This window comes from Phragmites australis, chromosome 3 (assembly GCF_958298935.1).
Source record: "Phragmites australis chromosome 3, lpPhrAust1.1, whole genome shotgun sequence".
Lineage (NCBI taxonomy): Eukaryota > Viridiplantae > Streptophyta > Magnoliopsida > Poales > Poaceae > Phragmites > Phragmites australis.
The window spans coordinates 31,002,108-31,014,135 of record NC_084923.1 but is presented as its reverse complement, the minus strand read 5'-3'; the positions used below and the strand labels follow the sequence as shown (position 1 = coordinate 31,014,135).

Genomic DNA, 12,028 nt, shown 5'->3' with positions numbered 1-12,028 from the left:
AAGGCTAGCCCATTCTAGCAAGGCAAGGTGAGATGAGGCTTGTAAGAGAATCGAACTGACCCCTAATTCCGCAAGACATAGACACCTACATATGTTGGTTCAAATTTAGAAAATTTACTACAAATAATTTGCATAATAATCACCCAAACTATACAACGACCATTGAGTATTCTTACATCTAAACCCATCACTGATAAAATACCCAGAGACGGTTGCTAAGACAGATGAATCTGTAATATGACCAGCAATATGGGTATACCAGAGCACACAACCAGGTTTCCTTAAAAGTTATCTATAACTATGACCCAGGTGGTTTTTTTTATGAAAACCATCTGTGTTTAGCTGATAAACATAGATGAATTTTTATAAATATCTGTTTGTAGTTAAAGACCTCGTATTGTTTTAAATTTGAACGCTCTCATCTTCCCAATACCTATACCCCTTTTTTACAAACTGTCCGTCTCCTTCACTAAAGCAACAAAGTTCATCCATCTTTTTTCTCCTTCGTTGTCATTCAATCCTCTTTCGTAACGGTGAGTTCAAGGTATTATTCAGGCAATTTTACTTTATTTGGTACACGATATACTCAATTTGTTGAGTGATTCATCTATTTCTCCGGAGTTTGTTCGATGCTCCACTCTTTGTTATGGTTTGATTTTGCAAGGGAGGATCGATATCTGAGCGATGAATTAAGGTTTAGGATTGCACTGAGCATTGCGGTTTTTTATGCGTTATGTACTGAGTTGTGTTTGTGTGTTCCAGATCTGTAATAAAATGGCTTTGTTCACTGCTATCAAATGCTGGAAGGATGGGGTTGTTCCTATGCCCGCTTTCATTGTCAGGATGCTTGGCGTCGATTTCGATCTTGTGGAATATGTATTATTCGTTGTTGTGAAGGTCACCACTGTAGACTCAATTTATGTTGTGAATCATGTTCTTATGTGTTTTATTCTTGATGAAAATTTCTTTATTGGTATTCGTTATAATGGAGATATTTTCATGAACTGCAAGTCTGATTTGAACTACCATTTCTTACTTAACAAGGGCAATAGGTTTGGAAGTAATGTTGTTTGATTCTAACGCATGAATGAGTTGCAATATTGTTTGGTTCTGACGTATGAGTTAGTAAGGATGGTGTCTGATCGTAATGACATCGAGAAGATGTATGAAGACAAATCATTTGCTAAGATTATTGTGAAACACAGGCATGCTGCTGAAGCTGAATCCTTGAAGGCATCAAAGACCTAGGGACATGTTGTGTCTGGGTTTATGTTCTGAATAATTCTAATGTTATGTCTAGGTTTATGTTGTGAACCATATTATGATGTTAATTTGCATGTGATGTCTATAATCCATGCCACATCACGAGGATAGCCAGGAAGCAAAAGGGATTCTCAAGAGAAAAAGGTCACACAAGCGGATCTTCAGAAAAAAAAAATTCCGTCTGTGATTCTTTATACACACAAATAATTTTTAAAAAAATCATCTGTAAAACTTACAAAACTGACAACTATAGTACAACCCATGTCTAATTACAATATATATCTTATTTTAATAAATAATAATGATGAAAACTATATATTAGAGACCCTATGTTATTCAAAACTCATATCAAAGTTGCACCCAAAAACCTCATCCGAAATTTGCCCAAAACCCGTGGGTGAGCTCCCAACGGGATTCCGTCTTAGCAAAACCGTCTGCCCAATCCCCATGCTACAGTTCACTAGATCCACTCGGACGGATCTAGGGTCGTCGACAGCCGCTGTCTTTCAGTTTTTATCCATCCGTTTTGACCCACGTCCTCCATCTCTTCCCCTCTTCTCGCGTTTTAGGGTTTTGACTCCTAAACCGCCCCGTCCCACACAGCCATGGTGCAGCCGCCGCCACCGCAGCAATGGGCAATGGCGCCGCCGCCACCGCCACCGCCGCAGTACTACCAAGCGGGGCCTCCTCCGCCGCTCCCCCCGCAGTACTACCAAGCGGGCCCTCCGCCGGCCGCTATGTGGGGCCAGCCGCCGCCGCAGGCCGCACTGGCGCCGGCGCCGGCACCGGCACCGTCTTGCGGCGGAGCAGGGGACGAGGCGAGAACCCTCTGGATCGGCGATCTACAGTACTGGATGGACGAGAACTACCTCTACAGCTGCTTCTCCCAGGCCGGCGAGGTAGTGCGCCGTCTCCCAGTCCTACGCTACGTGTAGATTTCTGTTGCTTGATTGGTCGTTAGAGCTTAGCCATGCTAAAGCTGTGTGCATTTTGGTTCACTAGAGTTTGTATCGAAGTTTAATTACAGTTTATGTGTGGTTAAAAAGACATGATTTTGAGTCTAATGTTATGTCCATTATGTGCTCGATTTGTGTTGTTAGGTCTGTTTTAAATGGATGACTTACATATGTGGTTGGATGCTTGTTTAGATTTAGAGGGGGGAAGCAGATTCGCCGTGGTAGATAATCTTACATATTGGGAACTGGTGAACTGGGTCTGGCGTTAATTGGTACTGCAACTAGCATGGCCCAGCAGAGAAGCTAGCATATGTTGTCTATTCCAGATGCTACGGTACCTTGCCTAGTAGCTTCTCTTCTGCAGAGATTAATCATATGTGGTGCTTGTAATTTCTTTTCTTTAGGTGTGTGGTTGTTTGAAATTTCTTTTTTTAGGTGTGTTTGTTTGGAAAAAAATTTCGTATTTTGTTCCTACGCCAGCTGTAGCCTTAAGCAAATTACCCTGTTTTGCTTCAGAGCTTGCTTATATGTGTTGACTGGTAGTTTGAGATGACAATACTAATGGCATTATGCAATTAACAGCACCACTTCCACTGTGTGTTACAAACAAAAGATGATGACAGTTCAGTGAGAGATGTGAAGTTTGATAAATTTTCTGTACTTATCTGCATAGAAATATCAAATTCAGCACTCTAGGAATGATATTTCCTTTCTGGGCTGTATTAGATATAGCTCTTTGGACAACATCAAATGGCTGATGTTGGCCAACACTGGTAGAAAAAAAGGCCTAGGTTATGCCTTTTCTTCTCCCTCTGAATATTAGTCTATGTATTGGGTAATTATTGTGATGATAGTTCGGATTCAATCTGATTCTAATTTTGGAGAGCATCATTGTAATTTTGTCATTTTACTCGAGGTGTTTGGCTCTTTATAATCTGTTGGCATCTTGTGTACAGTTTGACAGTTCCGTGCTAAACATTTGTGATTCACGTTGAAGATTACTTAGATCACTACAAGTTGTTGCAACATTAACTTTGTCATGCAATCATGCAGGCTTCATTGTCTTGTAAAATGACATTGCTGCTACTTTTCATGCATTTGCTAAATTTAAATTCTATAGTGCACTTATCTTTGCCACCCAACTTGCTTGGGACTAAAAGGCTTTGTTGTTGCTGTTGTTATAGTGCACTTATCTGATTCTGTACTACCATGGTGCAAATTGTTTGTCTATATACTGGCAGTGTGTCCATGCTGACAAGGTTTTGCTATGTGTGATTCAGATGGTTGGCTTCACATTTATTGCTACTAAAGTACCCATACTACTGTTAAAGAACCTGCAATTTTCTACAGGTTCTCAAAGTTACATGTCTTCATGACTCACGTTTTGTTCATTCTATAGCTCTGGTTGTAAGATGCAGATAGTTCACCTAATATCTACATTCCCAAGGGTTATAAGCTTATAGCAACCTATCGTTTGGACATAGATGCTTCGTTGTGGTGATTCGTGTTATAATTCTGCTTCAATTGTGTTTATTGATAATTTAACACAACTAGAGATTTGCTACATAAATGTTCCTTTTTATTACATCACTAAAATTATACATTTGTCTTACTACCGTTCCTTTTCCTTGTCATATTTATGAAAAACTTTATTGTTCGTGTTCAACAACTAGTTTTAGTGTAGTGATATGTGATTCTTCAGTGGAACCTGACATTTTCCTCTTTTACCTTATTAAACCTCCTTCATTTTGTAGATGCTACTGATTTACATATCACTGTCTGTATTGTGCCACTCTTTTGTGCATGAACAGCTTTGCTGAAGATGCACCTGAACAGACTCATAATTTGAATCTGTGATGAATCTTATGTTCCATTGGATATTCTGATTTACTGGCCTAATATTTTGTTGGCGTGATTCATGGTCAGGTTATTTCAGTGAAGATAATTCGGAACAAGCATACTGGGCAACCTGAGGGTTATGGTTTCATTGAATTTAGCAGCCATGCTTTAGCTGAACAAGTTCTCCAGAATTATAACGGCCAAATGATGCCTAATGGTAATCAAGCATTCAAATTGAATTGGGCTATGAGTGGGGCTGGTGAGAAACGTGGAGATGATGGTTTAGATTATACTATATTTGTGGGGGACCTGGCCTCGGATGTTACAGATTTCATTCTACAAGATACGTTCAAGAGCCGTTATCCATCAGTTAAGGGTGCAAAAGTTGTATTTGACAGAAGTACTGGTCACTCAAAAGGATATGGATTTGTTAAGTTTGGAGATTTGGATGAACAGACACGTGCAATGACTGAAATGAATGGACAATACTGTTCTAGCAGGCCCATGCGCATTGGACCAGCATCCAATTCCAACAAGAATGCTGTTGGACAGCCACAAGCATCGAATGGTAAGTAAACTTACTTCTGTGGCTAGTATTGAGTTTTGACTTTGTCTTAGAAAGATAAATATTCCCGTATAAACTTTTCTGTTGGATGACCGTGAACAGCTGTCTCTAATACTTTGCACGCTTTCCAAAGTTAAATACTTTCTGAATGGATGCCCCTGTTAAAAGTCCATTTGAATTGGCAGTATTAGTCACCCATAGTCCGATATTGCCCTTTTCTCTACGTGCCATAGCCTCTCGGTTGTTTAATTAGGTTACTCTATTACTTTATTTGCATTGGCAGGTACTTTGTGTTTTGAATTAGCAGTTAGGGATTCTTAAGAAACTTAGTTGACATATGGGGCTACCAGTTGCTTTTTGCTTAAAAGTTTTTGCCATGTTATTTTCTGTCACTGGAGCTTTATTTTTTTCAACTGTAAGGTATTGTCAAGGATTGATGTAGATCTTTTTAGCCTACATGGACATTTCTAGGACTTGAAGTGCTATTATTTGTCCATTGCAATAGTGTATTTTGCATGTTGAATATTGTCTCAGTTCTAATGCTCAATGCAATGTTTCGCACCTTGCGATTGGGCTATGAGTCGTTTCTCATTTATGTTATTGTCTGCTCAATTTGACAGTATACTTGCATTGCTAACATCTACGATTGATCTGTTGAGGTATCAAAATATTTATGGACCAAAAGATAACAGTTAGCATTTTGATGATGTGCTTGCAAATGTTTGACTATGGGGAACATGTGGTCTTACTTTTTTTTCCATTTTCTGCAGTTGCATACCAGAGTGCACAAGGAACTGATCCTGATAACGATCCAAATAACACTACTGTGGGTATACTTAATAGTTTTGCCTGTATAAGCTGAACCATAAATAGACATTTATTTCTAGACATGCTTCATTGCTTCCAGGTATTTGTTGGTGGGCTTGACCCAAGTGTGACTGATGAGCTTCTGAAGCAAACCTTCAGTCCATATGGAGAGATTGTCTATGTCAAGATACCTGTAGGAAAGCGCTGCGGGTTTGTCCAATATTCTAACAGGTATCAGAATGTTTTTTTCTCTTTGTTATTTGATAGCATCATACTTTGGTTGACTACTTCACAGCAACAACAAAGCCTTTTAGTCCCAAGCAAGTCAGGGTATGCTAAGTAGGAGAAATGAGAGAACAATTTAGACACCACTGCTTATTTGTCATGCCTTCTTGAGATTCCCATTTTATGCCCAAACCATTTTGTGCAAAGATTTTCATGCAGAAGGCATACAAATCTATATATTTCCTATAAATGTTTAGAGCATAGATTCTTGTGTAAAATTTAAATCATATAGAGGAGATTACGAAATGTAAGATGGATAGATGCCACTGCAATTTTCTGAACTAACCACTCCCATGGAATCTTTATATGAATGCTGAGTTCAGAAGGAGGACTAGAGAGCGCCATATCAACTCACTTTATCAGTACCATCCGCTCCAAATCCAAGGGATAAAAGTAAACCTAAGGGAACACTGACTAGATCATACATCTAGAACCCACAGAAGATTTCTAAGGAATACTGAGCATCTAGAACGTACTACAAATTTATAAGTAGGCTTCACAAGCAAGACTAGCTTTAACACTATGCATATAACCTTATTTAACAAGGATACAATTGCTTCCTAAGCATTTCCTGTAATTACTGATAATACAAATTTTGCATACGAAAGTACAAGATAATATTCCTCAACGAAGTGCTGGTCAAATCCTAGTTTCACTTTTATCTTAGTTATGAGTTGTTATATGCAGGGCATCTGCGGAGGAGGCCATAAGAATGCTAAATGGAAGCCAGTTAGGAGGCCAGAGTGTAAGGCTTTCATGGGGTCGTAGCCCTGCAAACAAGCAGGTAGCTTTTGTATCTTATCAGTATTGCTCACCGGTTCTTGTTTTATTAGACAAAAATAATCTGATTTCCTTTTCTAAATTCTTGTTGCAGCCTCAGCAGGACCAGAATCAATGGAGTGGTGGTTATTATGGTTACCCCCAAGGATATGATCCATATGATTACGCTCGGCCTCCTCAAGATCCAGCCATGTATGCTTATACGGCATATCCAGGATATGGAAATTACCAGCAGCAACCACCGCAGCAGCCCCCACAACAGGTTAAGCATGTTTCTCAAGGCCTATTACAACTTGTTAATTAGTCTTGCACAGCTAAATTGGTTGCATTGCGTTTTTCTCTATGCAGTAAGTATACTGGTTGAATGCTCGATCGCAAACTGGTGACAAAATAGTTGGGACGGCAACATAGGTGCATTGGCAGGAACAATTGAGACTGTTGCTTGTGTTATATTGCTTCTGCGTCGTTGTACACGCAGCCTGTGTTGTAACTTAAGATTTTACCGAGGCCTAGAGTGGCACTAGTGTGGGAGCTGTATGTGGAGGATTGGAGTGAACATTTTTTCTGTTGCGCAAGAAGTTGTCGCATGGATTTTTGCTATGTCATAAGTTCCATAAAAAATCCAGCCACTGCTTTGCAATACCGAACCTCGGCTTTCACCCTTTGAACGCTCTTGTTATCACTAAAATATGTAAGTGCTGTCTGCAGTTCCTGGACGGTTGAGGGCTGTTTTAATGTTTTATGTGTGGCATTCTGCTTTACTTTGGAGTTTGGACGGTGACAGCGTCTAGTACAAGTTTGATCAGTTTCCATCTGTTTTTTTTTTATTGCTGTTCTAGCTTAATTAGACACATAGTAGGTCGGTTTGCAGGGATGAAACTGCTATGCTAGTTGATGTTTTCACTTCAATAGGATTAGGGTAGGATTTAGTACAAATTTGAACTATATTTTAAAAAAATCAAGAGCGAACACCGTCTTTCCAACCTCTTAGTACTGGATGCGAAGTAATGATTTCGTAGATGATATAAACTCAGTTTCCAGCTATTGGGCAAATGTATTTAGCTGCATAAATTTAGAAGTTCCCATGAGATATCTTGCTTTTAAGAAAGATAGGGTATGCCATGCAAACCTTTGACCATTTTTTCTTAAAAAAAGATACATACTAAGAAGTATTAGTAATATTATTATACTATAGAAGTACTTCTGATTATGCATCTATTCATTCATATGTAACGAATATAAGTACTTTGATGTATAACAGCAGCCAGAATCATGAACTTGACCAAAATATTCTAGGATGACATCTATTTTGAACTGAAGGTAGTGTTATTTGCAGACAAGCTAAACAAATATGTACTTCACTATTTGCCCTAAATTCATCTTTGTACTTCACTATTTGCCCTAAATTCATCTTTACTCTTCAACATCCATTTTACATGCAAACTACTGTTTCTTATTCACAAGACAAATATTTCCATCTATCATTCTCTTTATCTTATAAACCTCCAATCCTTGTGCCTAGTCAAATTGGCCTTAATAAAAATCACAAAATAAAAGGGTCTTATATAAGAAATGGAGGAAGTACATCCGAAAACACTACTCTGAGCTCTAGAGTACATTAAAAACGTGAGAAACTATACACATTATAAAGCGATCGACAGAATGTAAAGCTATAAAATGCTGCGGGTTGATCCTCATTTTTTTCAAAAAAAGTGTTGATCCTCATTTGAAGTCTTGCTGCAAAACCTGTATCTGAGCATGTCGAACTGGTTAAACCTCATCATGCTGCACAGAATCAAGCAGGGTAAAAAAGAAACAGGAAGTATATCAACATCTCCAACTCATAATATGACAATCAAGTTCAGCGTGTAATATATGTCAGAAACAGATAGTTCGCAATTGGTTGAACTCCTCTTCTGCAGCTTAAAGTTGCAACATACATCTGAACACTAGTCCACAAAATTGTTGCGAAGAGAGAATTAAGATGCTACAGGTGAACAGTGGTAGTCAGATCACGATGCTATAAAAAGTATGACACAAACAGTAAGTCCAAGTTTCTTTCTAAACTGTGTGGTCCATTGTAGTACTACAGATCTTGAAGGTTACAGTGAGGCAATCGACAGTTGTATGTGAAAATGATTTCAAACAACTTAGATAGGGTTCTCTCGGAGGCCTTCTAATTCTTTTCATTTTTCTCTTTTTTCGTCATGAATATTTTTTGACAGCTGTTTTCCCACAAAAAGGGAGCATTTCACTGCACTCTGTTCACATCTACTGAAATAAACAGAAAAATTAGGCTGATCAATTCCAATATGTGAGGTTAGAAACCTAACAACTTGAATGACTCAGTATTCCTGATATCTTCAATGACTCGCACTAGAAATGATGATGCTACTCATTAGTAGACCTCATTAAGATGTGTTACATCATGAAACTTATGTGTTCACCTGTCAGAAATTGCATTTGAAAGGTGTGCTACATCATATGTTACAAACAGCAGCAACCTGTTTTTTTGACCATCTGAAGTTCAAAATGCAGTGCATGCTATCTTCATGCTAATAAGAAATCGCCCGAGGACACCAACATTTGGCAGTAATAACTATTGGCTTATGCAATACCAAAATGCCTCATCAAGTGTTTTCTTAGAGCGCCTCTGGAACACAACTCACTCAGCAACTCCTGCGCCTCCTTTATGAATCCATCACTTGCTAAACCTCTAATAATTAAAGTGTAGGTCGATTCATTGGGCATACATCCACTGGACACCATATAAGCAAAAAAATCAATAGCACGATCTGTTTCCCCTCTTTTGCAAAGCGAAGAAATAACAGCATTGTACAGCACTGCATCAGACCTTATCGTGGCATCTTGGATGTTGTCAAACATCTGAATAACCTTGTTAATTCTGCCTTCCCTGGAGAGAGCACACGCTATTGATGAATAAATGATTGTATTTGGGCTCATCCCTTTATTAACCATCACATTCAAGAGCTCCAATGCTTCCTCAGTCTTGCCAGATTTACCAAGTCCATCAATCAGTGTGCTGTAACTAATCAGGTCAGGATTGCATCCATTGACTAGCATCTGCTTAAGAAGTTCTATGGCCTGCTCAACCATTCCCTTTTTACACAAGAAATTCATGACTGTATTGAACGTGACAGGATTCGGTGAGCAACCTTGCTGAATCATTTGAGACATCAGCTCCTCAGCATCAATCCATCGCCCAGCACTGCACAAACCCTTCAGCACAATAGTATAGCTTACCGTATTTGGCTTGCATCCACAGGATGACATACTTTTTAACAACATGACAGCTTCGTCAATGAACCCTTCTTTGCAAAAGCCATTGATTACAGTAGTATATGTTATGACATCCGGCATGCATCCATGCTCCAACATTTGCTCAAGAAGTTCGATCACCCTGTCGACCAACCCATTTTGGCAGAAGAAATCAACAAGTATATTGAATGTCACATCATCCAGGGGGCAATCTTTCTCAAACATCTCAGCCAGCAACTCCTCAGCTTCCTCCCACCGCTCGGCACTGCACAAGCCCTTCAAGACAGTATTGTAGCAAACGACATTGGGCTTTAGCCCGTAAGAAGGCATCCTACTCAAAATCTCATGTGCAACCTCGAGATGTCCCTCCTTGCAAATCCCGTCAATGATAGTCGCATACATTCTGATGTCCGGTGTGCACCCGTGCTCTGACATTTGTGCGAGGACCTCGTGCACCTGCTCAAACAACCCGTTCCGACACAAATAACCAATCAGGGTATTGAAGGTCACGATGTTCGGTGGGCAGTCCACAGTAACCATCTCTTCCATGAGCTCCTCCACATCACCCCACCGCTTGGCCATACACAAGCCCTTCAACACCGCGTTGTAGCTAACTACATCCGGCTTGCACCCGAAGGACGGCAACTTCCTGAGCAGCTCCATTGCCTCATCCACGGACCCTTGCTCACAGATGGCGTTGAGGACGAGGTTGCAGTTGCCGGTGTCCAGCGCGCACCCCTTGGCGTGGAGCACCTCGAGGACCTTGACGGCGCTCCTGAACCCGCCGCCCCTGCACGCGGCGGCCTCGAGGATGACGTGGTACATGGGCGGGATGGGCGCGCACCCCCTGGCGGCCATTTCGTCGAGCACCGCGAGCGCGTCGGAGATCCGGCCCCGCGCACAGAGCCCTCGCACGACAGGGAAGTAGGTGTAGGCGTTGGGCGGGACAGGCACGGCGGCGGCGAGGCGGCGCGCGGCGGCGAGCTGGCCCGCGCGGCAGTACCCCGCGACCATGGCGTTGTAGGCGACGACGCCCGCGCCGTCGCCCGCGGCGGCCAGGGCCCGCGCGGCCTCGGCGGTGCGGCCCGCGGCGCAGAGGGAGCGGATGAGCGCGGAGAGGCGGCCGCTCCGGCCACCGCCTACGGCGTCGGCGGAGGGCCCGGCCGCGGCCGTGGCGGGCGCGGAGGCGGAGACCAAGACCGCGGCGGGCCTGGGCTTGTGGGCCTTCGCCAACGCGGCGGGCTTGGAGCTGGGGGTGGTGAGCGGCGGGAGCGAGGAGGTGAGCATTGGCGATTCGCGAGTGGCGAATGAAAAATGCGAGGATGCGAGTTGTGGTTGCAAGCAGATAGTGAATTTCTGGTTCGTTTTTGGGCTTGAGCGGCCATTTGCATTGTGCTGATGATATTCCTTTGCGAGTATGCTCAGCCATGAGTCCATCCATTCTGAGAGAGGGAGATATTATATTCTGTTTTGGTTCATATGTGATAGATTTTCCCTAAAAAAAAAAGATAATTTTGCCAATGCACATCTTATCTTCTGAGCTTGTGCTATCTCTTCCCTTCTCTTCTCTCTTACCTTAAAAAATGCCTAATGTATGTCAGCTTCTTCTACCCACCATCTAATAAAAACCGAAAAAAATCATGCCTCTACTCTCCTGTGAAAAAAACCGCTAAAAATACCTAATAATAAATATATGTCAACTTTTTCTACCCACACATCTAATAAAAATCTCTCCTACCTAAAAAATACCTAATAAATGTATCATCAGCTTCTTTTGCCCATCCATCTAATAAAAAACGAAAAAACTGCACCTCCACTCTTCCGTGTAAAAGAAATCTCTCCTGCCTAAAAAATACCTAATGAATATATGTCACCTTCTTCTGCCCACTCATCTAATAAAAAATCAAAAAAACCGTACCTCCACTCTCCATAAAAAAGAAACCAATAAAAGATACCTAATAAATATATATCAACTTCTTCTACCTACCCATCTAATAAAATCTCTCCTACCAAAAAAATCCTAATGAACTACCTTAGTTTCTTCTACCAACCCATCTAATAAAAAACCAAAAAAAACCACGCCTCCACTCGCCAATAAAAAAAGGAACCACTAAAATATAAAGGCAAAATTGATGTAGTACCATTAAAACTGAACCGTGTAGTTGTAGTACCATTATTTTTTTTTCCCGATTTTAGTTTTAGCACTTGATTTCTCTCCGTGCTTCCCGTCTAGCATTTTGTTGCCTTCCGTCAA

The 12,028-nt window shown here is 41.1% G+C and overlaps 2 protein-coding genes across 2 annotated transcripts; one reads left to right on the top strand and one right to left on the bottom strand.

Moving 5' to 3' along the window:
- The first annotated feature begins 1,738 nt into the window (after positions 1-1,738).
- LOC133912802 (RNA-binding protein L-like) lies at positions 1,739-7,167 on the top strand. The gene is made up of 7 exons (XM_062355716.1): positions 1,739-2,162; positions 4,146-4,626; positions 5,394-5,449; positions 5,531-5,661; positions 6,403-6,499; positions 6,590-6,757; positions 6,844-7,167. The coding sequence occupies exons 1-7, from the start codon at positions 1,869-1,871 to the stop codon at positions 6,844-6,846; spliced, it is 1,230 nt and encodes a 409-aa protein (XP_062211700.1). The 5' UTR covers positions 1,739-1,868; the 3' UTR covers positions 6,847-7,167.
- Positions 7,168-8,775: 1,608 nt separating this feature from the next.
- LOC133912801 (pentatricopeptide repeat-containing protein At1g09900-like) lies at positions 8,776-11,222 on the bottom strand. The gene has a single exon (XM_062355715.1). It carries the CDS (start codon positions 11,209-11,211, stop codon positions 9,103-9,105), a length of 2,109 nt encoding a protein of 702 aa, XP_062211699.1. The 5' UTR covers positions 11,212-11,222; the 3' UTR covers positions 8,776-9,102.
- Between the last annotated feature and the right edge of the window lie 806 nt (positions 11,223-12,028).